We start from the raw sequence: 26,849 nt of genomic DNA, 5'->3' as shown, positions 1-26,849 counted from the left end.
CAGGACCGTGAAGGAACTGCAACTCAGTGACGTTCACTTCTTGGACCTGGAAAAAGAGCCAGTTCTGTGGCTGGATTTAGCAGCAGTAGGAAAGGGCTTGACCTCCAAAGTTGCAGTGTCCAAACGACAAGCCCAGTATTAGGAGAGGTAGTGGGGGGCAGGGGAAGAAAGCAACCAAGGCATCAGGGAGGAGAGCAAGCTGGGAAAAGCTTCCTCTTCTGAAAACCAGTCTATAGAAGATAAATGACCTTCTAAGAGGTGAGCACGGGCCCCACCCACCAGAGGAATGTAACCAGTAAGAGCTGATGGTTATGATGGCGGACTCAGAGGAGAACCCCGAATTCTTGCTCAGGGAAAGAATTCACAGAAGTTTGGGGAGTGAGATTCTGGGATGTTAACATGTAAGTTATCACTTATGGGTGGAAGTCCCAATGTGATGTCACCATCATGGTGAGGAACTGCTTCCTCCACTGACATTCCCTGACGGCGCCTGGCTGTGTTTAGCGTGGGAGGAAATCTGGAGTGGTGGAATTTATGGAGGTGATCTTGCTAGTAGACTTTGACCTTGACGCCTGAGTCTCATAATACATTAAGCTCTGGCCAGTGTGATCCCTAGATGAACTCGTGGTTCACCTCTCGGTGCCTTTGGGTACTGATTAGACGTCAGTTTCTCGGCCACCTTCTTCTTTGTGCAGATGGTGGTTAAAGCCTTTTTTTTGGGAAATGTAAGAGCTACCGCATTTACGGGAAGATTTCTTTCATGGGAATTGGGGCCACAGAGCACAGATATATTTTTGAACATTTGCTAAGTTATAAGTTAAGTGATCTGCTTTTCCTCTCTTCTTTTTATTTTCCCCCCAACAAATGCATTTTTATTCTGATCAATCAAGGAACTCCAAACTCCAAATGGGACTCACCCAATTTCTACCAGAAACCTACCACTTTAAGTAGTGTGGTATTGTACATTATTTCTTAATCAGTTTGCCAAGCAGTTTACAAACTTACTATACAAACGTTAATAGAGTTAATTCTCCAGAGGCTCGGATAATTAATGAAGCATTTAGATATGAAGATAGCATGCGGAAAAACAGCCACAACCAACATTTGCATTGCTCTTTTTTAAAAAAATCAGTGACAATGACAAATGTCTTATTAATACCTGAAAAGCAAATTATTTTTTAATCCATCCTGAATGGACTGCCATGACCACGCCCTTTACAGCCTTCCTTCCCCACCACCCCAGACCCACGTGGGATGGTGTCTGAGAAGCCATGGTGGTTCACATTCTCTCCATTAAAAATATTAGAAAATGTTAACTACGACAGCAAAGAGACCACCACGCTCACGTCACCATGGCAGATGGCCATGGAGACACACACACCAGGTACTAAATGGACAGTACGTCTCAGTAAAGGTGGGTCCTCCAATGGGTCACTTTGATGGCCACAATCCACTGAGTGGAGGAGAATGGACGAAAGAGCAAAAGTGCTTCATTTTTAACTGAAGCAAGGCAGGAAGTTTTATTTTACTATATAAACAGCACAACCGTGAAATGTCTTCTTGAAGCAAACTTACTTCTGAGCCCACTTTCTGTCTGACCCACAGCCCTCCAAGTTCAAAATGGGAATCTCTCTTTCAACAAAGTCTGTTTTTTTTCCCCCCCCAAGTCATGACCCTGAAATCTCAGCAGCTGGACCTTCCTGGGGAACTCAGGTTACTACGCTTGGGAACCAGCTTCTCTCTGCAAGCACAAGGGGACTGTTCCTCCATTTCCTCTGCGGAAGTCCTTCTTTCATATACTTACTTCTTCTTCCCCTCCTACCTTAACCTTGACCTTGACCTTCCTGTCCTCAAACAGCTTTGTTCCTTCCTCCAGCATAACATCCAACACACCCTGGCTCCCAGAGCCCCTCAGAACCATCCCATCCCTCGAATCTAAACGCTTAAGTTTAAGTTCATTTGCTCTGAGGACAACCGGTTGTCAGGCGATGGCAGCAGCTCTGTCTGCCTTGGGAAAGGAAAGCAGATACAACGATCCAGGAAACAGGAGCACCAGAAAAATAATGCCACATTCAGAACAATGTCATGCTGACAGCACACAACGGCACCACCACTCACGGTCACTTTAATTTTTCCCGAGGGATAGATCAATATTAAGCAACTTCAATGTTCCCGGGTAAGGGATGGCATTTCTCACGCAACTTGACTGACACTGGTTGATTAAATCGGCAAAAGTTACATTTGCAATTAAGAAAAAAAAATTACTATCACTTTGTAGAGAACAAATCCTACCAAGGTTGGGAGCGGGCTTAAGGATGGCTCCTTAAGATGAAATGGAGCATAAAATACTTTGGGTAAAATTTTTTTTTTCAGCCACAAAAAGCCAGATTGAATACACTCCTTTGAAAAAAGGTCTCACTGACATATAACAAATTTGTATAGGAAAAAAAAAAAAGGGGGTGGTCCTGGGCCACCTTGTAATACTACTCAAAGACAAGGCCAGATGAGCATGCAAAGACCCCACGGAGTCCTACCATATAGAAATTCCTTTGATATTACAAAATACAAAAATATTTTATCAGAACTCTCATTTACAATGCATTTACAATGGACATGTAAATAACTTAGTCTTGGGTCTTGGCTAATAAACAAATTACTTACTGAAAAAGAAAAAAAGGGGGGGGGGGAGTCCTAAAAGTAAGAGTACCAGAGAGGAAATAAGCGAGCAGGAAAGGGTTTGTCACCTCGTAAGCAGCCACTGAACACATGACTGATGGGAAAGGGCCTCCATAGACTCTACTGTGTTTCCAACGTGAAATGGGCACATGATATTCAACATGCTAAGAACTGTGACTACCTATTGAGTCCATCTGTAACCTTGCCTCCAGCTGAGAACGCTCCCTTTTTCTCCCCCCACGAACCACCCCCACCCCCAAAGCGCTTTAAAATCGAAAACAGTGCAAGTTTCTGAATGTACATTCTTGGTTCCCATCGCCCCCGTTCCCTCCGACCCCCATCCTATTACGAAATGATACAGTTTTTGCTCTTCTGTCTTTTCCTGCTATGCAGCTGTCCTCTGCCCCCCAACGTGGAGGAGGATTTGGGGACGCCGCCGTAGGAGCTGTATTTGTGCAGCAGCTCGTCACTGGTGACATACCGCAGGCGGGCTGGCTGGGGGATGGGTTCTCCTAGGAAGTAGCCCTCGTTGTCAGACTCGGAGGATGAGGAGCAGGTGGAACACCAGTCGTACTCGGTGAAGTAGGGTCCCCAGCGCTCCCCAAACGCATTCTGCAAAGCCAGGTCCGAGACAGTCCTCGGGCACTGGCCGTACAGGTCCCTCCGGGGCCCCTGCCCCAGGCTCTCCTGGAAGCTCCGCTGGCGCACGAACTGGTCGTAGTCCTCGCGGGCTCTCAGGGAGGGCCTTTCTTTCAATCGCGACATGGCCTCGCGGTCGCTGGCCAGGTGGAGGGCGTTGTCCGAGCGGGAGCGGCGGGATCGCCGGGAGCGGTGGGGACGGAAGCGCCGGTGGTCGTCGCGCGGGGTAGTCCTCCTGCGGGTGCGTTCGCTCAGGGGCTGCGCCCGCACCGCGTCCTGGCCCGCCAGCTTGCTGCCCGCGAGGCCGCCATCGAAGTCGAAGCTCTGGTGCATCCTCCCGTGGGACTGCAGGTCTCGGTACCCGATGGGGTTGCCGAGCTGGTGGAGGCTGCCCTCCATCTCCTGGTACTGCTGGGCGGACAGCAGGCTGCGCACCGACTCTGCGCTGCGGAACTGCATGGACGAGTTGAGCGTGCCCATGTTGCTCAGCTTCTCCGACACGTTCATGCCCGAGTCCTTGCTGAGGTCGGGCATGGAAAACCGGGACAGGTGCTCCTGGCGTTTGGCGCCACCTTCGGCAGAGAGGCCTGGCGGGGACAGAGCAGAGGACCGCGGGGTTAGTACAAGTGGGCGGCAATGGGGGCCGACTGGCACTGTCACTGCCAGGGCACAGAGGACGCAGGGGGGATCTTGGGCCCTGGGCGCCTAGAGAGGATGCGCGCTTAAAACGCAAGACTAGTTGCTAATTACGTTGCTAATTCCTCCCCATCTGTTATTAAGAGCCCATTGTATATTGAACTCAGGGGGCACTTAACCACTGAGCTACATCCCCAACACCCCCACCCCATTTTTTTTTTTTTTGGTATTTTATTAAGAGATAGGGTCTCACTAATTTGCTGAGGTTGGCTTTGAACTCACGATCCTCCTGCCTCAGCCTCCCCAGCAGCTGGGATGACAGGTGTGAGCCACTGGGCCTGGCCCACTGTGTATCTTATGTGTGATGTTTCCTGTTTCCAATTTCACTCTATAAAGCACTTCAATGAACTCTTCTAGTGATAGTTCCATAAGATATTTTGGATAAAGAAACTAAGCTACGGAAACCGGGCCAGACCCAAGTTGTTCTGGATAATGCCCAGCCTAGAATCCAGTTCCATGATACCGGACCAGTTCACTTCTTTCTTAGTGCGCCTGCTGTCCCTAAGTAGCAGGTAACCTCTGTCTCAAATGCACTGGACATTAAGTGACTCTGTAGTGTAGATAAAGAGATGTTTCCTCTCTTAGCCTGCTCAGTAAATTACTACTCCAGGGTGATAATGGGTCCCTAGGAGTCAGAAGATATGAGTGGGACCCTGGGACATCTTTCTATCACTGGGGGGAGGCACTTTGCAGTGACAATAATCACTAAGAGCAGGTACTCCAAACAGTGGGCCTCTATATCCCAAGTGCTGTCACATGAGCTTCTGGCAGCCCTGAGATGAAGACCTGGGAATCACACCCAGAAGGACATGGCCCAGATGAACGTAGCTTCCTTTCAAACGGCACAGACATAAGTTGTGTGTGTGTGCACGTGTGCATTGGAACACAAAAGAACAAAGAAGTTATCTCAAGAAGAAGAGTATATTCTATCAAATGTTGTATTTTCTATCTTTTAAAAAATCTATTATTCACTGGGATGTTGAACAAGAAGTTAACAGGTGAAGTTAGGTAAAGAGTATAACATGGGCAGTGTTTGTTCTTTTTGCAACTCTTCAATGAATGTGAGGTTATTTCTTTAAAATTATAGTGTCTTCATTGACCCCTCTATCCCACTTCTCAGCATATACCCAAAGGACTTAAAATCAATGCACTACAGTGACACAGCCACATCAATGTTGACGCAGTTCAGTTCACAATAGCTAAGCTATGGAACCAACCTAGGTGCCCTTCAACAGATGAATGGATAAGGAAAATGTGGTACATATACACTTTGGAATATTACTCAGCCTTACAGAAGTATGAATTTATGGCATTTGCTGGTAAATGGATGGAACTGGAGACTATCATGCTAAGTGAAATAAGCCAGTCCCAAAAAACCGAAGGCCCAATATTCTCTCTGATGTGTGGATGCTGACTCACAATAAAGGGGTGGGGGAGGGAAGAACAGAAGCTCACTGGATGAGATAAAGGGGAATGAAGGGAAGGGAGGGGGATGGGAAAAGGAAAGACAGTGGAGTGAATGGGACAGAACTTTCCTCTGTTCATATATGAACACACGACCAGGGAAACTCCACATCATGGCCAGCCACAAGAATGGGAAGCTATCTATACTCCATGTGTACATAGTATTCAACATACAGTTTACTGTCGTGTGTATCTAAAAGGAATAAATAAAAATAAATAAATCAAAAGGTAACAGTGTATCCATATGATGTAATTGTTTTAAATCTAGATAAAATTGGGAATTATCTGGAGAGACCTTGATATGATGGACTCCCACAGAACAATGAGAATGGGCTATTGCACCCAGCAACATGGATGCATTTCACAGAAAATGTAGAGGTCACAGGAAGAGTGTATGCTATGCTTCTCATCTATTAGAAGCTTAAGAACAAGTAAAAGCTGTCCATGGGGAAAGAAGTGAGGGAGAGGAGACACCAAGGAAGCTTCTAGAACACTAGAATTGTTCTAGAGCTAGACCTGGAGGAAACAGAAGGATGGAAGTGTAAGACTACACTACACTAAGGTATAGTCTTGTTTGTCTGCTTCATTTTATGAAAGTTACACATCAACAAAATAGTATAAAAATAAAGCCATGTTTGTGAGAGTCGATTTTTCAATTTTGGATTTGCACCTGGAGAAACCTCAGTGGTCCCTCTGTATGCAGGATATCCTTGGATACCAAAGTTCCTTGTATAAAAGGAAATAGCATTTGCATATGACCTGTTATGGTTTGGATGTGAGGTGGACCCCAAAGGCTCATGTGTGAGACAGTGCAAGAAGGTTCAGAGGAGACATGACTGGGTTGTGAGAGCCTTAACCCAACCAGTGAATGGACCCCTGATGGGATTAACTGGGTGGTGGCTGGAGGCAGGTGGGTGTGGCTGGAGGAGGGGGCATTGGGGGCGTGGCTTTGGGGTCTCTATTTGTCTCTGGAGAGTGGAGTCTCTCTCTGCTTCCTGATCACCATGTGAGCTGCTTCCCTCCACCACACTCTTCCTCCATGATGTCCTGCCTCCCCTGGAGCCCTGAGGAATGGAGCCTGCTGTCTATGGACTGAGATCTAGGAAATAGTGAGTCCTGAAATAAACTTTTCCTCCCCTTCAATTGTTCTTTTTGTGTCTTTTCGTCACAGCAGTGAAAAAGCTGACTAAAACATAACCCGTGCTCATCTCCCCCCCTACATTATTTATAATTGTAAATGTCCTGTAAGTAATTGTCTTGTTGTGTTATGTAGAAAATAATGGCAAGAAAAAAGGGCATGCATTTTCCATACAGATACAAACAGTGTAGGCCTGGTGACATTTTAAATCCAGGGCTGGCTGAACCCAAAAATATGAAACCTACACAGAGGGCTGACTGTATTCTACCAAAATGGTGTATTTTCTAGTAATTTCTATATTTTTGGTTTTTTGGTACCAGGATTCTTGAACCCATGGGTGCTTAACCACTGAGCCACATCCGCAGCCCTTTCTTACATTTTATTTAGAGACAGGGTCTCACTGAATTCGGAGGCTGGCTGTGAACTCGAGATCTTCCTGACTGAGCCTCCCTAACCCCTAGGATTACAGGTGTGCACCATGGCTCCTGGTGATTTCTATTTTTTTTTTAATTCATTATTCACTGGGTAATTGTCAGGGCAAGAGGAGTTAGGTCCTCCAGTCCTGCTTTCTTGCTGCTTATTTCTGACCTATACATCCTAAGAGCTGATTTGCAACCACCTAATCACTTCCAGAGCCTCCCTGATCTGGAGGTGGAGAGGAGGGGGTGTCATGCTAAGACGATGAACAGTCCGAACTGATGAACTCTAGTAAGGAAGGAAGAAAGCCAGGCAGGGTGGTGCACACCTGTGATCCCAGCAGCTCGGGAGGCTGAGGCAGGAGGATCACCAAGTTCAAGGGCAGCCTCAGCAACTCAGCGAGACCCTAAGCAATTCACTGAGCCCTGTCTCTAAATAAAATATCAAAAGGGCTGGGGATGGGGCTCAGTGGTTAAGCACCCCTGGGTGCAATCCCTGCTACCAAAAAGAAAAAGAAAAAATCTTCCAAATCACATTAAGAAACAAAAGCTATCCCGGTAGGCACCACGATCCCAGCAGGGATTTCTACCCAAGAGTAGAATTAGGGTTAGTCTCAACATCCTAACAAATACTCTCAATTCCCAAACATGCTGTTTTCCTGAACCTGTCTTTTTTATGAGCCCTGCAGTGAAACCTGAGAACATTCTGCCTGTGAACAGATTCCTAAACCACACAGCAGCGGTAAACATGAAGAAGATCGGGTTCCATTCTGCTGGGGGTGGGGCAGTGATACACACTCTGATTATGCTCCTGCCTCCTGGAAACCCCTGGCCACCAGGGAAAAGGAAAGTATTCTGGCAAGAGCAAGAGGGCTCCTTGCTCCAATCCAGAATCTCCTGCCAGTATTACCTAAACCTAAGCTACTCCCCTGGGGGGCCTGTGGACGGGATCTCAATTGGGAGAGAAGTGTCTCCTCTGATTCATTCACTAACATGTTCCTCCAGGGGCTTCTGCAAGCAGGCACATGAACAGAAAAGGCTAATCTTGCCCAAAGATGAGCAATATGTATGTACTTGCCTCTGGAAAGGGTGGTTCTGTGGTTCATTTCATTATTGGCAAGATGCGGAGTCTTTCTGCAGAACTCAAGACCCTACGTGACTTGGCTCCCTTAGGCTCAGCAACGTCACCGGCTCAACAGGCCCCCTTACTCTGCTTCAACCCACAGTCCTCTCCCACCTCCTGCTGCAACACACCCACAGCACACTCCTCCCCCCTCCACCCTCGCCCCCCCCCCCGCCCGCAAACTCTCCCCTCTGCATAGCTGACTTCCGTTTGTAAGTCCTCCCCATAAATGGCACCTTCTCAGTGATGCCCACCCTGATCACTCTTTGCAAAGTAGCACAGTCAGTTAGCCACCCACCCCACCAGCCGGCCACTCTTGGGTACACTTGACTTTAAGGGATTTATGCCCCGCTGACTCATTAGGTGTATGTGTGTTTGAGGCTAAATGGATCCACGTGGAAGCCGGGGTCTTGTCCCCTGTTCTCTGCACTTTCACAGAACTAGCATATTTGTGGCATAAAGGCAAACAGATTCTCTTGCTGCCAACAGATTAGACAAAGACATCACTCTCTGACCTGGAGTGGGCCCGGGGTTGTAATTCAGATGAGCAGGAATCTAAACCTCAGGAACAATGATTGCACTTGTTAGTCTCATTGTCTCTGGCTGACCATTATATAGCTCACTTTGGGGGCTCTTCCAGTTCTAAAGTCAAAGAAAGTGTGATTTGGTGGTGGTGGGGGTACTGGGGATTGAACTCAGGGGCACTCAACCACTGATCCACATCCCCAGCCCTCTTTTGTATTTTATTTAGAGACAGGGTCTCACTGAGTTGTTTAGCACCTTGCTTTTGCTGAGGTTGGCTTTGAACTCTTGATCCTCCTGCCTCAGCCTCCGGAGCCACTGATAATACAGGCATGTGCTACCCCGCCTGGCAAAGAAAGTGTGATTTACACTTATCCTCCTGAACTGAAAAAATGCTTTAACCTGATTAACCTCAGCTCTGCAGATCAGTTTAAACTAGCAACTCTCATGTCCTCAAGATGATGCAGTACTAGCATAGCTTACCCTCCAACTTATGAAACACCCTCTCCTGAATTGTGCAAGAACTGGACAGCTACCTCCTGGCTGGGTGACTTGTGGTCATTTTTAAACGCCTTGAGCTGTATCAATAAAACAGGCATTGCTGAGCCTGGTAGTGCACACCTGTAATCCCAGCGGCTCAGGAAGCTGCAGCAGGAGGATCACAAGTTCAAAGCCACCCTTACTCAGCAAAAACGAGTCCCTAAGCAACTCAGTGAGATCCCGTCTCTAAATAAATAAATAAATAAATAAAAGGGCTGGGGATGTGGCTCAGTGATAAAGTGCCCCTGAGTTCAATTCCCAGCATCAATCAATCAATCAGGCATAGGAATAGTATCTGAGTATCACAGCTGGAGAGACTCTTCCTTTTTAAGATTCCTCACCACCGTAATGCATGTGTGATGTTTTTGTTTCTTTTCTTTGGCTAGACATTTATTGCAAGAGGACAAATATGTGTTCCTATTTGCTAGCCCCATCTATCTGGTGTACAGGATGCAGGAAGAAAGTAGGCACTCCCTGAAAGTCCCCAATGAAAGAAAGTATGCCCCCAAAATCTGTTACGCAGCTACTAGCCTTAAAGGCAAATAACTGTTGTCAAGTGCATGATTGATGAATGGATCCAAGAACAATGACCCACATAGAGTCCAGTGCATGGTAATAGTTTCTAGAATAAAAGCCACAGGTACAAATAATTTGTCTCTCCAAATTGCAGCTGGGGATTTCTTCCCTAGGCTGATGGAGTTCCATTCTCACTCTTCACTGTGTTTGTGCAGAAAGAGACTCCACATCAAAACATGGCCAATCAATACATTCCGACCCAATGGGGCTGCAAAATGTCCCTCTGCGGTCCTGCAAAGCTCTGCTTTTCTTGCTACCCAAGAATGGTGTGTGTACACAAGCACCCATGCACAAGCGGGCGTGTGTGTGTGTGTGTGTGTGTGTGTGTGAGAGAGAGAGAGAGAGAGAGAGAGACGGGGGTCCCTACCACATTCTGCAGAAAGCTCTGGCTGCAGTACACAGTCTGACCCCACATTTAAAACTGGCCTCATGGGGCTGGGGTTGTGGGTCTGTTGGTAGAGCGCTCGCCTAGCATGTGTGAGGCACCGGGTTCAATCCTCAGCACCACATCAAAATAAAATAAAGGTGTTGTGTCCATCTACTATATATATATATATATATATATATATATATATATATATATATATATATATATATATATATATATGCACACACACACACACACAAAACAAACAAACCTGGCCTCATGGGTGCGGAACACTGGCAGAGGAAGCCACCCAACCACCAGGAGACAAAGGTGCAGGCTCTCCTGTCTCCAGGGCAGCTGTGCTGTATTCACAGAGAGGGAATTCTCCTCTCCAAGTAACATAGCTCTGTGAGAGCGGCTCAGTGGTGACCAGGGAGCTAAGGGCCTTGATTTATCCTCCTCCCAGGGGTCAGTGTGGCGGGGAGGTACACAAATGTCCATGTACCACAGAGGCACGCTGTTTCCCTCAGGCCCCTTGGTCTTGCTGCATCAAGGAGAGGTCAGTATTGAATTTAACCTGCGGGTCCCCCTGGTTCAACTGTCAACACGATGGTGCAGCTGGGGGTGCTTTAAGTGACACCAGCATTTCTGCCTGAGCAGTGTCCCCCCTCTCTACCGATAGGAGTTCTCCTGGTTACTGGCACAGGAGAGAAAAATCAATGGCCTTCAAAGAATGTTCTGGGTTGGAGGGAGGAGAAAGGCTAGTCTTGCCAGGCTCCCCTCCCCCACGGATGCTGGGAGCAGAAGGCAGGCGCTGGAGACAGGAGGGGAGGGAACGCAAACTGGAATTTAAAGGCAGCCCTATGGGCACGACTTTCTGTTCTTTATTTATTATCCTGTCTTGTCCTGCTCTTTGAGAAAAAAAAAATAAGAATTGGTTTGGGAAGACAGGGAGCCGTGTTTCTGCCAACTTAAAAGATGTATTCACATTTTGCATTTCTCTGCAGTAAAAGGCAGAATACCTGCTTCCTTTGCCCTCGGGCCATTTACATCTGGCGCTGATGACGGAGCTGCCCTTTAAGGTTTCCCTGTGTGATTTTTTTTCCTCTGGAGGCAGGGACACGATGCAATAGAGATGATTTTAAAGAGAGATGGTGCACGAACACAGACACGAGGAGATGGAATGGTTCAGAACAGGGGTTGGCCGAATTCCGCTCCCAGCTCCCAGGCCCATGCTTGCTGGTTGCTGCCCCATTTTACAAAAGAAGTTTCTCAGGTGCACGGCCACGCCTACTCATTTGCATATCTCCCACGACTGCTCTGAAGAGCTGAGTCATAGTGACAGAGATGATCTGCAAAGGCTATAAGGACTTTGTGGTACTGGACTGTCAGTGAGGGGCTTGGCACCCAGTGGAAAGCCTGAACATCCCCAAAGTCATGGGCTCCACATCGCTGGTCTCAGAGGAGGCCAGGGAGGTCCAAGGTGCAGGTCTGTCTGTTTGAAGCTGTTGGGGGAGACCGACTAGATCCCTGGGGGTCTTTTATTCCAGTTAAGTCAGTTGATTTCATCAACACCCTGAACTTCAAATTGGCACCAGCTGGACAGAAACTAACCTGGGCAGTGGAGTTCAACTCCACGTTGCTTGGTGACAGGCAGGGAATGGCTCCAACCAAGACAACAGAGAAGGCTGGTGGGTGGGGGTGGACAGAGAGGGAGGGTCGAAGGTGCACACAGAGGTTGCCCTGCCACTCAAGCAGGCCTGGGGACCAGCAGCCGTGGCAATGTCATGCGGGGAGCTGGCTGAAAGGGTGGGCTCCCAGGTAGGCACTGGACTTGCAGACTCTAAACCTGCACTTGAACAAGACCCCCTAGGGATGCCCATGCTCAGGAGAGTCACTATTCAGGGAAAACTGTCTTTGCAACTGAAGGTGATTCTGCTTCAGGACACTGGAACCTCTTGCCCTTGGAGATAGATTCCGGGTTTCTCGGCCCTGGTACCATGGACATCTTGGGTCCACCGATTCTTTGTCAGAGTGGCTGTGCTGTGCACTTTAGGATATCTGTCGATGTTCCTGGGCTCTACTGGCTACATGCCACTAGGCATCCCGGTTGTGAAACCCAAAATGTCTCTAGACATTGCCAAAGTCATTCTGAACTGTGAACCGGGGCTCTAAGGGAGCCTGGAGCTGCTATTGACCAGAGGTGAAGGGGACTCCGCTTCCAGATGCCCAAGAGGGGCAGTGGATAAGACAGATCCAATTGCAAACATGGTCCCGAGGACTCCAGGGTGTCTGTCCTTACCCCCTACCGAAGGATTGGTATGTGCCACGAGGTTGGTGGTGGCATGTCACCTAAATCAGGGGGCGGCCTGGTTATTTTCTCTCTTAACTCCTCCCAACAAACCCACCTGACTCCTTCAATGGGTTCAAGAATTCCCTGGGGTTGCTGGGTAGGTGATTCACACCTGTAATCCAGCGGCTCAGGAGGTTGAGGCAGGAGGATTGAGAGTTCAAATCCAGCCTCAGCAACTTAGCGAGGCCCTGAGCAACTTAGTGAGGCCCTAAGCAACTCAGGGAGACCCTGTCTCTAAAGAAAATATTTTTTTAAAAAAAGGGCTAGGATGGGGTTCAGTGGTTAAGTGCCCCTGGGTTCAATCCCCAGTACCAAAAAAAAAAAAAAAAAAAAAACCTCCCTGGAGTTAAGGCCTTCACTGCCTTATTTCTTGGGCCTGTTTGAAGCTTTTAAATCCTAAGTCCTTGATCACCAGCCTGTCTGGTGACTCCCCAGTGGCCAGAGATCCTAAATCAAGGGCAGTTATTCATGCACCATCTGCTCCTGGGGTCCAAGTGCTGGCAGACCATGGAGCACTTTCCTGTCAGCTGCTCCAGGGACAGCAGTAGGAGGTGGCTTCATAGCCTGTCCCTCCTCCAGCCTGTCCCCATCTCCCCCCATCTCCCCAAGGGCTGCTTCCTTGTCCCTGACTGCTCCAGACCACTAGCCCCAACTAAATAGCTTCTTGACAACCAGCTGGTGCCAGAGAGGGCCATAGGTTATTTCAGTTTTCCCAACAATCGGAGCTTTGTTTTTCTAGCAGCCTTCATTGGAGGGGTTTGCCTTGTACCAGCCCCCTGGGGAGGGACCAGCCTCCCAGTGGAACTAGAGATGCTGTGACGCTTCTGATATAGACCCAGTATAGTTACAGGGACAAGCCTCGCTGGCCACAGTGGCTGCAAGTTTGAGGCCAGCCTCAGCAATTTAGAGAGACCCCATCTAAAATACAAAAGGGCTGGGGACGTGACTCACTAATAAAGCCCTCTTGGGTTCAATCTCCAGTACCAACAGGACACCCTCACAACTCGGCCTTAAACCAGAGGTCTCCTCTTTCCTATCCCCCAGACTTATTCATTCCTTTATCACTTCCTGGTAAACCAGTTACTCCAATAAAGAGAGACTCAGCCAGGAAGGGTGGTGCACACCTGTAATCCCAGGTGCTCGGGAGGCTGAGGCAGGAGGATCTCAAGTTCAAAGCCAGCCTCAGCAACTTAGGAAGGCCCTGAGCAACTCAGTGAGACCCTGTCTCTAAATAAAATACAAAAAAGGTCTGGGGATAGGGCTCAGTGGTCGAGTGTCCCTGAGTTCAATCCCTGGTACAAAAAACAAACAAATAAAGACAGACTCGGAAAAGTGAAGGTAGGGACCTCTTTTGGAAACATGTGGAGTCCATTTGAACTACATGGAGTCGATTTTAACTAGGACTGCTCAGCTCCTGGGGTGGAGGGATTCTGGCTGTGTTGGCACAGAGCCTATTGCTAATTGAAAGGATGCACAGGAAATTCAAAGCAGTTGAGGACCGTCTGACAGCATTTGCTCTGGGCTCACACTGACCCATGCTGACTTCTAGAATCCATTAGCCTGAGTCAACAGGCACACGAGCACTGGAGTACTTGCTCAGGAGACACTTGACTACGTGGTGACAGAAGTAAATGGTCCCCCGGGGTAGAGAGCGGGGAGCCAAGGGCCCGAGACCATTCCGTTTCTTCAAAGACTGCTGAGGAAGCTGTGCTGTGGCCAGCCACCGGTGGACACAGCCCTTTGAGGTGACCCCTCACTGTACAGGGAAGACGGCAGACTCAGCAGAGCACACCTCCCAGGCAGACAGAAGCCACCTGGAGGCCAACAGGAGCAAATCTATAGCACAGAACAGGCTGGATCTAGGCCCTAAGTTGTCTCTAAATAAAATACATACATAAAGGTCTGGGGATGTGGCTCAGTGGCCGACTGCCCCTGAGTTCAATCCCCAGGACCTGCCCCCCCCACAAGTATCTATAAACTGTGGAATAAAAACTCTTAGGTAAGGATTAAGTTTCCAGGTAATCATTACTGCTTTTATCGTCCATTTGCATTTAGAGGGCTCTTCACACTTTCCCAGAATATAAGGCTCACTGCGCCTCCAGAAGCCTGGGGAGGCCAGCGGTGGTCCCTTCATCTGACAGAAGAAGAAATGAACACAGGACCAAGATGGGCCCTTTGCCCAGGGTGATGGGCGAGGCGGGGGTCAAATGACAGAGACAGGGACTGAATCCTGTCTCCAGGACTTTCTAAGCAGCCACTTTTCGACCTTCACTAGACATGCAAACCACCCAGGGATCTTCTTAAAACCCAGACTGGGGGCCCCTGAATCTAAGGGGGTCGCACCCAGGAGTGTGAATTTCTAATGAGCTCCCAGAAGGTGCTGAGACGGCTGTTGCATGCACCACTTTTGGAACTGCAAGAATTAGGGGGTGTTTTCCTTTATCTCATGAGTTTGGAAGGAAAGTCTGGCACCCCTGGTTCCTCGCAGCACACTGAGAACGGTGTGTACCCTGTAGACCAGCCGGGGGTGGGGTGGGGGGTGGGCTGTATCTGATCATGCAACAGTCCCCGCTTCTGCTCTGGAGCCAGAGAACCTAACATCCAGGGAGATGAGCTAGGCAGCTTGGTGGCACTGTGACCGAACACCCCACAGGAACAGCCTGGAGCAGGAAGGCTGGCTTTGGCTCACAGTTCAGAGGTTTATTCTGAGGTTGGCTACGTCCATTGCTCTGGGCCCAAGGTGAGGCAGGACATCATGGCGGAGGGAAGTCGGGGAAGAGGCCAGCCTCACTCATGGCAGCCAGGGAGCAGACAGAGGGAACCCAAGGGGCCACAGGAAGGTGCATTTCTCAGGGCACGTCCCTGGTGACCCACCTCCCCCAGCCACCCCTGTGCCTGCAGTCACCACCCAGTCAGTCCATTCAAAGTAGGATGGACCGGTTAGGTGAGCGCTCTCACCATCCAGTCACCTCACCTCTGAATGTTCCTGCATTGACACAGGAGCTCTGGGGACACCTCGTATGCAAACACTAACAGGAGACAAGGCCTGGCCAGGTTTCACCCTGTTTTTGTCTGTTCTCTTTCTCAGCAGAAGTGAAGCTGCCACCAACTGATCACCCTGCCTCTGCCAGGACACCAACAAGCCAGGACTGCGGAGTTCCCAGAAGGCAGGACATGTCGGACTGGGCCACAGAACTTCCTTTGCTGCTCTGAGTCTCCAGGGCCTGGCTGAGCCTGCCTTGCCCTTCCCCTGGCTTCCCAAGGCTGGCGGGTTTGGCTGGGCTCCCTCTCTTCCCAGATGGAGCAAGCAGCTGCTCACCCGCAGGGCGCTGCGCACCCAGAGTGTCCTGCAGACCTCTGCACTGACATGGTTACGAGGGACTGACGCCTTTCCAAAGCATCTTCTCTGGAGTATGCAAAGAAGGATTGTGTAAGCAAGGAAGTCTGCAATTTCTGGAGAACTGCTCAGGAATCAGCTTAAATGGAGGAGGACTTTTCAGGAAGAAGACAGAAAATGGCTGGGTGCGGTGGCCCACGCCTATAATCCCAGTGGCTTGGGAGGCTGAGGTAGGAGAATCGTGAGTTAGAGGCCAGCCTCAGCAAAAGTGAGGCCCTAAGCAACTCAGGGAGACCCTGTCTCAAAATAAAATACAAAATAGGGCTGGGGATGTGGCTCAGGGGTCGAGTGCCCCTGGGTTCAATCACAGGTATGCCCCCTACCAAAAGAAAATGCACTGTTACTCATACTTTGAAAACAAGTATGAGTGAACCCCTCCCCGACCCAGCCCCACCCCAGAACTCTTAAAGATACATTTTGGGAAATAACTAGTTTACCAACACTATTTCCTGTGAAAATTCAAACGTATCTGTTTAAAATTTGTGCCCCAATTTCTCTAAACAGTGCTATGCAGAGGCAAATTGGAGCCTAAACCTAAAAAAAAAAAAAAAAAAAAAAAAAAAAAAAAAAAAAATCAGTAAAAGGCTCCTCATCTTTACTTGTGAATTGCATTATTTTGTTAATCATGGACTTTGCTTTATAGCATGAATTCTTTTTTGGTACCAGGAATAAAACCCAAGGGCACTTAACCATTGAGCCACATCCCCAGCCCTTATTCATATTTTACTTAGAGACAGGGTCTTGCTGAGTTGTTTAGGGCCTCCATAAGTTGCCCAGGCTGGCTTTGAACTCGTGATCCTCCTGCCTCAGCCTCCCAAGCCACTGAGATGACAGGCATGCGCCACGGCACCTGGCTTAGCACAGATTTGGCTAATTAGCATATTTCCCTAAAATAGTCCTTGATTCCCGATTGATTTGTGCTCCTTTATTCTTTTGCTTGCTTATTCATTTACTAGGGATTGAACCCACGGGCACTCTGTCCCTGAGCTATATCCTGGCTTTTTTTTTTTTTTTTTTTTTTTTAGACAGGGTCTCACTAAGTTGTCCAGGTTGGCTTCAAACTTGCCATCCTCCTGCCTCAGCTTCTCCACACCTGGGACTACAGGTATGCTATAGACTTGCTTGAATGTCTGTAAATCATGTTGCTACAGGGGTGTCTGGGCGGCCTTCCCCTGGTCCTGCCTGGCCTGATGGGCCAGGGCTTTTTTCCTTGGTTGAGTTTTTCATCCATTTGTGAAATTCCATGTGTCGTCCTATTCCCTTTCCATGGGGCTTACCAGGAAAGTGAAAAGGCACCTGGCCTGGAAAGCAGGTCATTCTGCTGCGAGGCACCAGGGAGTGGGGGGCCAAAAGCAGCCCTTTCCTCTCCCAGCTTTGCCTTCCTCCTCTTCTGGACTCTCACCAGCAAAGTCCCATAGCCTTTCAGCTGAGCTTGTGGTGTCCCATTTCCTGATGTTCTGGTTTGACTGCGAGATGACCCCAAAAGCTCACGTGTGAGACGGTGCAGGAAGGTCCAGAGGAGACATGACTGGGTGGTGAGAGCCTTAACCCAACCAGTGAGTGAACCCCTGATGGGATTAACTGGGTGGTGGCTGGAGGCAGGTGGGTGTGGCTGGAGGAGGGGGCATTGGGGGCGTGGCTTTGGGGTCTCTATTTGTCTCTGGAGAGTGGAGTCTCTCTCTGCTTCCTGGTCACCATGTGAGCTGCTTCCCTCCACCACACTCTTCCTCCATGATGTCCTGCCTCCCCTGGAGCCCTGAGGAATGGAGCCTGCTGTCTGTGGACTGGGACCTCTGAAACCCTGAGCCCCCAGATAAACTCTTCCTCCTCTACAGTTGTTCTGGTCGGGTCCTTTAGTCACAGCAGGGAAAAAGCTGACTAAGCATCTGCTCAAAGGCGTCCTCAGACCATGAGGATGACTTGCCAGGCATCTCTTCAGGGAATGGCCCAGGTAAGGCAGGTGGCAAAGTCAGGTGGGACAAACTTGAAGGGGGTGCAGGGAGAGAAAGGGGAGTTGGCAGGAAGTTGCCAGAGAGGTCAGAACCAGAAACACTGAGGAGGTTCCTAGACAGGAAACATGTTGAAGAGTTGTTGTGGACAGAAATAAAAGGAGAAAAAGAAGCCCAAATCCAAGATTCACCTACATCATTGTCTTTTATTACATGACCTGGACTCAAGAGCCTGCTAGCTGGCACTTGGCCTCCAGAAATTTCTGACTCAGTGGCCAAGGCTCAGTCTTGGCACCTTTTGGGTGCCAGAATCACTGGGCTGCTTGCTCCATGGCAGGTTCCCTGGCTCCATCCTCAGACCCACGGAGTCAGAAGTTCTGGGCAAGGGGCTCAAGAATCTGGATTTTATCACTTCACAGTGGCCAAGCTATGGAACCAACCCAGGTGCCCTAACAGATGAATGGAAAAGGAAATGTGGGGCATATAGACAATGGAATATTACTCAGCCTTAAAGAAGAATGAAATGATGGCATTTGCTGGTAAATGGATGGAGCTGGAGACTCTCATGCTAAGTGAAATAAGCCAGTCCCCTAAAACCAAAGGCCAAATGGTCTCTCTGATATGCAGATGCTAACACACAATAAGGGAAATGAGAGGGAAGAATAGAAGTTCATTGGATGAGACAAAGGGGAAGGAAGGGAAGGGAGGGGATAGGGGAATGGGAAAGACAGTGGAGTGAATGGGACAGAACTTTCCTATGTTCATATATGAACACATGACCAGGGAAACTCCACATCATGTCCAACCACAAGAATGGGAATTTACACTCCATGTACCTATGATATGTCAAAATACACTCCACTGTCATATAAGCAAAAAGAACAAATTAAAAAAAGAATAAAGACTGCAATTTTAACAAGTTCTTCAGGAGATTTTGATCTCTTTGAAACTCTCCAAGTACTGCCTTGAAGTCACATGGGTATGAACACATAATCAGGTCCCTAGCACCAGGTCCTCTCCCTATGACGACCTTGGAATTCAGAGCCTGAAAAGCTCTCGGTTATGTCAATCTGCCGAGCTTGTGCCAAGCAAGGTGTGAGGATTCGGTGACCTGCCAAGCCCTGGGCCGCTGTCAGATGCAGGATTTCCAGGACGATTTGTGTTCCTCCTCTCAGCAGATCTTGGCTGGGGAAGACTGATGACTTAATTCCCAGGCTTCTGTCACTAAATGTGACGTCTGTGCCAACCTACACCAAGAGAGGTGAGACTTGTCCTCAGCCAGGGTGGACAGCAACCCAGCTCCCCCAGAGACTGTTCAGATGGCTGGCATTTGAGGAACCCAACGGGATGCAAGATCTTGAAGAGAGGGACTGGACTTGGTACGGCTCCAACTCTTGGGCCAATGAGCTCGCCTCTGTTCTGCGAATGCTTAAAACCCCCAAATATCAGAGCCTGTGGGTGACCACTCTGGGCAGGCTGTGGAGCCTTGTCCTCAGCAGGGCGTGGTTCTGACAACCGCACGACTCAGAGCTCCTACTACACTTGTGATCAGAATGCAGTTGATCCAGTCTGTAGGACTGACAGCTTCAGCAGCATCGACACCAATTCCCAACCTGTGGGCTCTCTGTTCGAGTGACCCCGAGTTGATGCTGTGGAAGCATGTGACCAAGCACTCTCACACAAGTAAAAAGCTGTCCACCAAAATGCAGGCTGTGATAGCCACAAATTAGGGAGAGGGACTGTTATGGCTTGCAACATGAAGTGTCCTCCAAAAGCTCATATGTTGAAAGCATGATCCCCAGGATTCAGAAGGGGGGCTTTTAGGCCATGATTAGGGGTCTGACCCCATCAGTGCATTAATCCAGCAAATGGATTAATCCATGGACAGCTGAATGGACTACTGGGTGGTTTACTGTAGGTAGGTGGGGTGTGGCTCGAGGGAGGAGGTCACTGGGTGTAGCCTTACATTATTATAACTGTCCCTGGTCCCTCCCTCCCTCTCTGCTTTCCGGCTGCCATGAGCTGACTTGCTTCTCTCCACCACGCCCTTCCGCCATGATGTTCTGCCTCATCTTGGGCCCAGAGCCATGGAGCTGGCCCACTATGAACGGAACCTCTGAAATCATGAGCCAAAATAAACTTTTCCTTCTCTGAGTTGTTCTTGTCACATATGTTGGTCACAATGACAAAAAAGTGACTAATAGTAGATGACTTGTAGCTTTACATTTCAACAGAGAATAATGAGCAAGGTACACTGTTCAGCAAAAGGCACTAAACAGTAAAAACAAAAACAAAAAAATTGTGACTTTTATGGAGTACTAGGGATTGAATTGATTCCAGGGGTGCTTAACCATTGATCCACATCTCCTGCCCTTTTAAAATATTTTTTATTTAGAGACAGGGTCTCCCTAAGTTCTTAGGGTTTCACTGAGTGGCTGACGCTGGCTTTGAACTGGCGATCCTCCTGCCTCAGCCTCCTGAGCCACTGGGATTACATGGGTGTGCCACCACACCCAGCATGACTTTTTGTTTTTGTTTTTAAAATATAATTGTTGGGGCTGGGGATGTGGCTCAAGCGGTAGCGCGTTCGCCTGGCATGTGTGCGGCGTTGTGTCCGCCGAAAACTAAAAAAAAATAAATATTTAAAATATAATTGTCAATAGATACCCATAGACAAAGGAAAAGATGATGGGGAGGGGGGACAATTTTAATTTGTATACATATATTTCTGCTGTTTTGCAATGTTTGGGAAATGACTTTTGTTTGTAATTAGAGAAAATAATAAATAATGGAAAAAGTTAGAGGTTCATTGTGTATACATTCCACATTTTCTTTATCCATTCTTTCACCATGTCTCCCTTGGCCTTCCCCAAGAGTGTTGGAAGCTGTCTCTTGGGCTGACACTGTGTCTGGGACAAGGATGTTTAGCACCTGGCCCATCACTTCTGGAGACCTTGAGGTGTGGCAAAGAAATAAAATTCATCACCGAGTCTTGTGCTAAGTTATTCAGGGCAGCGAGTTATTCTGCAATTTCAAACACCCGACACACGGGAGGTCGGGGAGGTCCAGAAGCCAGGGCAGGCGGCTGCAGATCTGGGAGGCATTTCAAATTATCCCATCTCTAACCACCCTTGACCTTGAAGCTCTGAACTCAAAGAAAGGACCTACTGCCCTTGAAGCCGGTTATAAGAAGACAATGCAAGGTGACTGCGATTGGCCAAGCAGAGCTGCAGAACAGGTCACTGTGGCCACCGGAGGCTCTGGAGCCCAGCCATCTCCCTCCTTAGCCATGTAATCTTAAGCAGGTTTCTTATCTTCTCTGAGATTCCATTTAAGAAAAATTTGATCAGTAGAGTGCATTTTGACATATCATATATACATGGAGTACAACTGAACTTCCCATTCTTGAGGCTGGACATGATGTGGAATTTCCCTGGCCGTGTGTTCACATAGGAACACAGGAAAGTTCTGTCCCATTTACTCCACTGTCTTTCCTATTCCCATCCCCTCCCTTCTCTTCATTCCCCTTTGTCTCATCCAGTTATAGTGGGTACTGTTACTTTTATATGTAATTAGAGGATTCTAGGTGTCTGCTCCGACATCCCAGTGGCTCAGAAGGAGGATTGCAAGCTCAAAGCCGGCTCAGCAACTTAGCGAGGCCCAAAGCAACTCAGCGAGGCCCTAAGCAACTCAGTGGGACCCTGTCTCTAAATAAAATATTTTAAAAAGGGCTGGGGATAAGGCTTAGTGGTTAAGCACCCTTGGGTTCAATTCCCAGTACCAAAATAATAATGATAATATAAAAAGAGGATTCTGAGGGTCAGAGAGGCTGCAGAGCACCCAGATCACCCAGGGAACGTTCCAGTCCTGGTTGGCCCAACTGGAGGCCTAAGCCCTGAGCCAGAGCTTCTCTGCCTGCCCTCTGGCACCATTTCCTGCTGGGTGAGCCATGCCAGGCCACGGTGCTGATGGTGACTGCAAAGCCAACCCTGGAATCCTGATTTCTCTCCTGGTCCCATGTTGTGACTGTAGGTCTCCAAAACAGACTCCTAATGAGTGGCTGATCAGGAAGAGGGCAGCGTTATGACTGAACTGGAACTCTCTACAAGGCACAGGGGCTGAGGCAGGGGACATTAACAGAATGGCTGCCACCAAACGTCTGAACAGTTCCTCCAAAGAGCCCTGCCTCTTCCCTGTTCACAGCTGCTGGGCCACTCCCATGCAAAGAGCCCTCCGCCTTGTAGTGACAAGGTAGTTGGTGCTGGTGGTGGAGGAGGCTGGGCAGGACTGGGAGGAACAGCATGCAGGCTGCAGGAAGGGCTGGCCTGGTCTCAGAGCACCCATGAAGGAGGAGCAGGACCAATGGCACCCACCTGCTTCATCCACCCCAGAGTGACTGGATTACTGCAGCTGGGACAGTGCAGAAACTGAACTTCTCCACGAGCCAAAGTCAACTTTTGAAGACAGACTCCACTTCTTCCACTAAGTGGATAAAGTCCAAAGCAGGGCTTCTCAAAGTGGGGAGTGGAATGGCCACGCTGTCCCCAATCAGAAGAACCGCAGAGGGAGGGAGGAATGCTTTAAAAAGTCTATTAAGCTGAGCTTTTTGGTGCACGCACGTAATCCCAGTGGCTCAGGAGGCTGAGGCAGGAGGATTGTGAGCTCAAAGCCAGCCTCAGCAACTTAGCAAGGCCCCAAGCAACTCAGTGAGACCCTGTCTCTGGTACAAAAAAAAAAAAAAAGAACCAGAAACTCAGGAGGGACAGAACCAGCAGAGTCTTGAGTCTGGCTTATTAAAAAAGATAGTGCACCTTGTTCATTCATTCATTTGTTCGTTCAATCATTCATTCATTCATAAAAAGGCTTCAGAAGCACTCAGCTGCTTCCTTGGGGTTGAAAGCAGAACTGTAGAGGCTCTTGCTCTTTAGACTTGGCCTCACACATGACAGGCAGGAGGAAGAAGAGGGGAGACCCATCCAGCTGGGGACTCTAATCTTGCAATGGCAGCTGCGGAGGGAGCTGGGCTGAGCCTGGGCTGGTCCCTGGCTGCTGGGGTGCCCCAGGGCCTGGACAGCTGTGAGGAACAGAAGCCAACGTTGAAAGAAGCATGCGCTCATTACTGCTTGCAGGCAGTTGGCAGACCTGGACCTTTTTAATTTTTTTTTTTTCTTTTAATGATGTCTCTCTGGAGGACCTTCCCATCATAGAAAGGCCAGAGCTGTGTCAGCCCCCTCGATCAGCCAGTGTTGAAGGCTGTTGTTAACAAGAGCCTCCGCCTTGTAAAAGCTTTTCATTCACAGAGGGGAGTCAGGAGTAGAGGTTCAAGGTGGAGACTGACAAGACAGACTTTCACCAGCTAGGTGACCTTGAACTCTCTGGTCCTCCCTTCCATTCCCTATCTCCCAAATGAGGAGCATTGCTCTAACAATGGTGGGTGCTCCCTTGACTTTTCCACTTCGGCCCTTGGCTACTGCAATGTCAAACAGACGGACAGACAGAACCAAACTGGGGCACTAGAAGCAAAATTACCCATACATTATCCCAGGAGCTAGAAAAATGGACACCTGATGAGGAATATGCATTTGCATTCATCGGTGTTTCTCAGTCTTGTCCACCTGGTGGAATTATTCTTTTTTTGGGCAGGGGGTGATGGTGGTGGTGGTGCTAATATGGTGCCTCACTTAGGCCAAATGCCGGACCAGCTAAACTGGAATCTTGGGGTATTGCTTTCTTTCTTTTTTAATCTTTAAATTGTCAGTGGATCTTTTACTATTTATTTTATGCGGTGCTGAGGATTAGACTTGGCCTCCTACATGCCAGGCAAGGCTCTACCACTGAGCCACAACCCCAGCCCACCTGGGGTGATTTCTCTTAAACTCCCCAGGTCATTCCATATGTGGCCACGTGTTTGAGCATTTATCTCACGTCTCTCCAGTGGCTGCCCCTCTCTTAGAAGAGGTGAAGAAGATCTGTCCACTCTAAAATCTAAAGTATTAAACGTTTATCCTGAACCCTGCCAGGCTAAGGGAAGAATTCTCAAAGGACACTGGCCCCCTTTGTCACCTTAAGCAGAACAAAACTGGGGCCTCAGACGTGTGATAGCTCTTCAAATCTGTAAGGCCCGGCACTGGCCGCTGGTCACTGGATCGGCCCTAAGTTATGAATTCCCTTGGTGTCCTGGTCTTTTCTACCACGTGAGGAGGGTCTTGGGTGACACGTTACAGGAGGAACTTCCCCCCGAGTCACGTGAAATCTTCCTGCTGGACGCTTGGACCTCAGTTAAGAATTTGAAGAAGGACAGGAAGATCCAGATCTTTGAAAGATGGGGGAAAGCCTTTTGTAACCACGGCAACATCCACACAGGAAAAATGATAACTGCTCAATCTTTCTTCTTAAGGATCAGCAGTTATATCCAGAGACCCTGGAGCTGGTCTGCCACAGCCACACTGGCCGATTTGTGTAAGAAAAGAAGAAAAATAGGGGGATTTGTGAATTAGACCTTTGTTTAGCCATGTTCTTAAGGCTTACTCTCTCTTAAGGAAACGCTTTTGCTCTAATCAGATTTATATGTTAATTGCTTGGCTAAGCCACGGTGCCTGGAGTAAAATTCAAATAGACTATGTACATAAAATCCAGGATCTGAGCAGGGCAGAAATTAGCCCTGAAATTAAAAATAAGCTTTAGCAATAGAATGATCCGCAGAAGCTCACAGATATTGCTTCCCTCTTTCCATTTTAAGTGTGGGGTTCTCCACCCCCATTCTGCAGGACACATATCTCTGACCCACTGCTTCTCTGCAGTTCTGCATTTGCTTTCTCAGCCCCCCTCTGGAAGTCATCTGGCATTTTTCTACTTTAAGACACACCACTAAGAAAGGGGAGCAGGGCAGTGGTCTCACAGGGACACCAGGAGGCTGAGTTTGAGCCAGGAATCAAATGTGAGTGCTTCACTGTTCCAATTATAGTTCTCATCCCTTCTACAATGAGAATCTTATCACTTCAGCCCGTTTTTAAAGATTTTGGAACCAGACAGATTCTCCTTTGCCCCAGGGCCTTTGCATCTATTATTCCTGTTTTTATTTTATTTTATTTTTTTGTACCAGGGATTGAACCTAGGGGCGCTTACCACTCAGCCACACCCCCAGCCCTTTTTCATATTTTATTTAGAGACAGGGTCTCGTTGAATTGCTGAAGGCCTCTCTGAGTTTCTTAAGGCCTTGCTAAGTGGCTGAGGTTGGCTTTGAACTCATGATCCTGCTGTCTTAGCCTCCTGACCGCTGCTGGGATTCCTGGCATGTGCCACCGTGCCCAGTCGCATATGTTATTCTTAAGGCCAACAACCACCTTCTACCTCCCCTCACTTCCTTTGAAAAGTCCTTCTTATTCAAGTCTCACCTACAGGCCACTCTAGAGAGCTTCTCTGACCACACCTTTTATGTAGTTAGCCTTCAAGGTTCCCTCTTTCCCTGGCTTCCTTTTTATCTTTCTTTGCACTTACCACGGTCTGCCCTTTGGTGTATTGGTACATCCCCAGCTACAGAGTAAATCACTCTCCTCTCTTCTCTGCCCTGGAAGGAGCATCGATGGCTCCTCTGCCCTCTGGCTTCTAGTTGAGTTTGACCAGTGGGGGAAGCTCCAAGGTAACACAGATCAAGGTTTGATTGCTCTGGCTCAGCTTGACTGTGGCTCTCTTCCCAGCGCTGGGTTGCTATCCTCTCCGTCTTTGACCTTTCTGTAATTACCCCTTGAGTGCTAGATCTGTGTCCTGCTGGGGCCCTGACTCCCACAGGCACTGCATCTGATTTATTAACATATACTTGGTACCTAATAGAGTGCCTGGCACAAGGTAGGTGCTCAATAAATATCTGTTGCACAAAGGCATATGAAACTCAGAATCGAGGTTTTTAAAAATATCTTTTTCTTCCCCATAACTTTCTGGTTCCAAAAATGATCTTGGATCCAACCGTGGTGGAGAAAACAGCTAAAACAGGGGCTGATGGGATTGTCGGTGGGTGGGGCAGACCCACCAGCACAGCCCCCTCTGGAAATGGCAACTCCAGAAACCCAACAGAACTGGAGACATATTTTTGGGGGGTGCTGTGTGGGAGGATGTGGCATTTTATGCAGTTTCTGCAAATGAGATACACAATATCAGAGGCTGGTGTGAGAGCAAATGGTATTTACAAATGGAGGCTCCCAGGAGGGGCTTTGGAGTTCAGCTGCTACAAGACTTGGGTAGATGGGTGGTGGGTGGGAGGGGGTGGTGCTCTAGGAACTCATTAAAAGTGTTAAAAATTCTTGTTTTGCAGTAGTCCTGGGGTTCAGTGGACAACAAGAATAAAATCTGTCCTCTGATCCGCTTCTTCCAACACTGCCAGATCAAAGGTACATGGGTGACACATGCCTGTAATCCCAGAGGCTCGGGAGGCTGAGGCAGGAGGATCTCGAGTTCAAAGCCAGCCTCAGCAACTTAGCAACTTCAAACCCAAAGCAACTCAGTGAGATCCTGTCTCTAAATAAAATATTTAAAGGGCTGGGGATGGGGCTCAGTGGTTAAGCCCCCTGGGTTCAATCCTTAGTTTAAAAAAAAAAAAAGTTCATCTCCTATTGTCCCCACAAATGCACCTACAATAAATAGCTTCAGAATATAAAAGCGACAGCAGAAAGCCTGGCCAGGTCCAGGGTCCCTGTGGGTCCTGGGTCCCTCTAAGGTGCTGGTGGGCTGCATCAAGGCAGCTGAGGAGAAGCTAAGGACAGTTGTTCCCTCTCCCTGCAGAGGGACAGAGCTGGAAAGAGATGCAACCAAGCAGAGGGTAGGGTTCATTCCTGGAGCTGAAACAATCTCGGTGGAAACGTCCATTGTTATGACTTCACCATTGTCTGTCTCTATCTGGCCCAAGGCTGGGCCTGTTTCTCATCCCAGACTCAAAGAACAAATTAATTCCTCTAAGCTGTGGCTAATGGGAATTTGCTGAGAAGTTAATTGATACTGGG

The 26,849-nt window shown here is 48.5% G+C and overlaps 1 protein-coding gene across 3 annotated transcripts in view; it reads right to left on the bottom strand.

Moving 5' to 3' along the window:
* Positions 1-825: 825 nt before the first annotated feature.
* The window catches only part of Prickle2 (prickle planar cell polarity protein 2), a 328,682-nt gene continuing 302,658 nt past the window's right edge, over positions 826-26,849 (bottom strand). For all 3 annotated transcript variants that reach the window (XM_046452953.2, XM_046452954.2, XM_046452955.2), the window contains one exon: positions 826-3,902. In XM_046452953.2, coding sequence (XP_046308909.1) covers positions 3,022-3,902 — 881 coding nt within the window. In that variant the 3' untranslated portion in view covers positions 826-3,021. The remainder of the gene's footprint in view (positions 3,903-26,849) is intronic.

This window comes from Marmota monax, unplaced genomic scaffold, assembly GCF_021218885.2.
Source record: "Marmota monax isolate L192 unplaced genomic scaffold, Marmota_monax_Labrador192_F-V1.1 WCK01_AAM20220418_F8-fsc00042, whole genome shotgun sequence".
NCBI lineage: Eukaryota > Metazoa > Chordata > Mammalia > Rodentia > Sciuridae > Marmota > Marmota monax.
The sequence above is the reverse complement of the archived record's forward strand: the minus strand, read 5'-3'. Positions and strand labels throughout refer to the sequence as shown.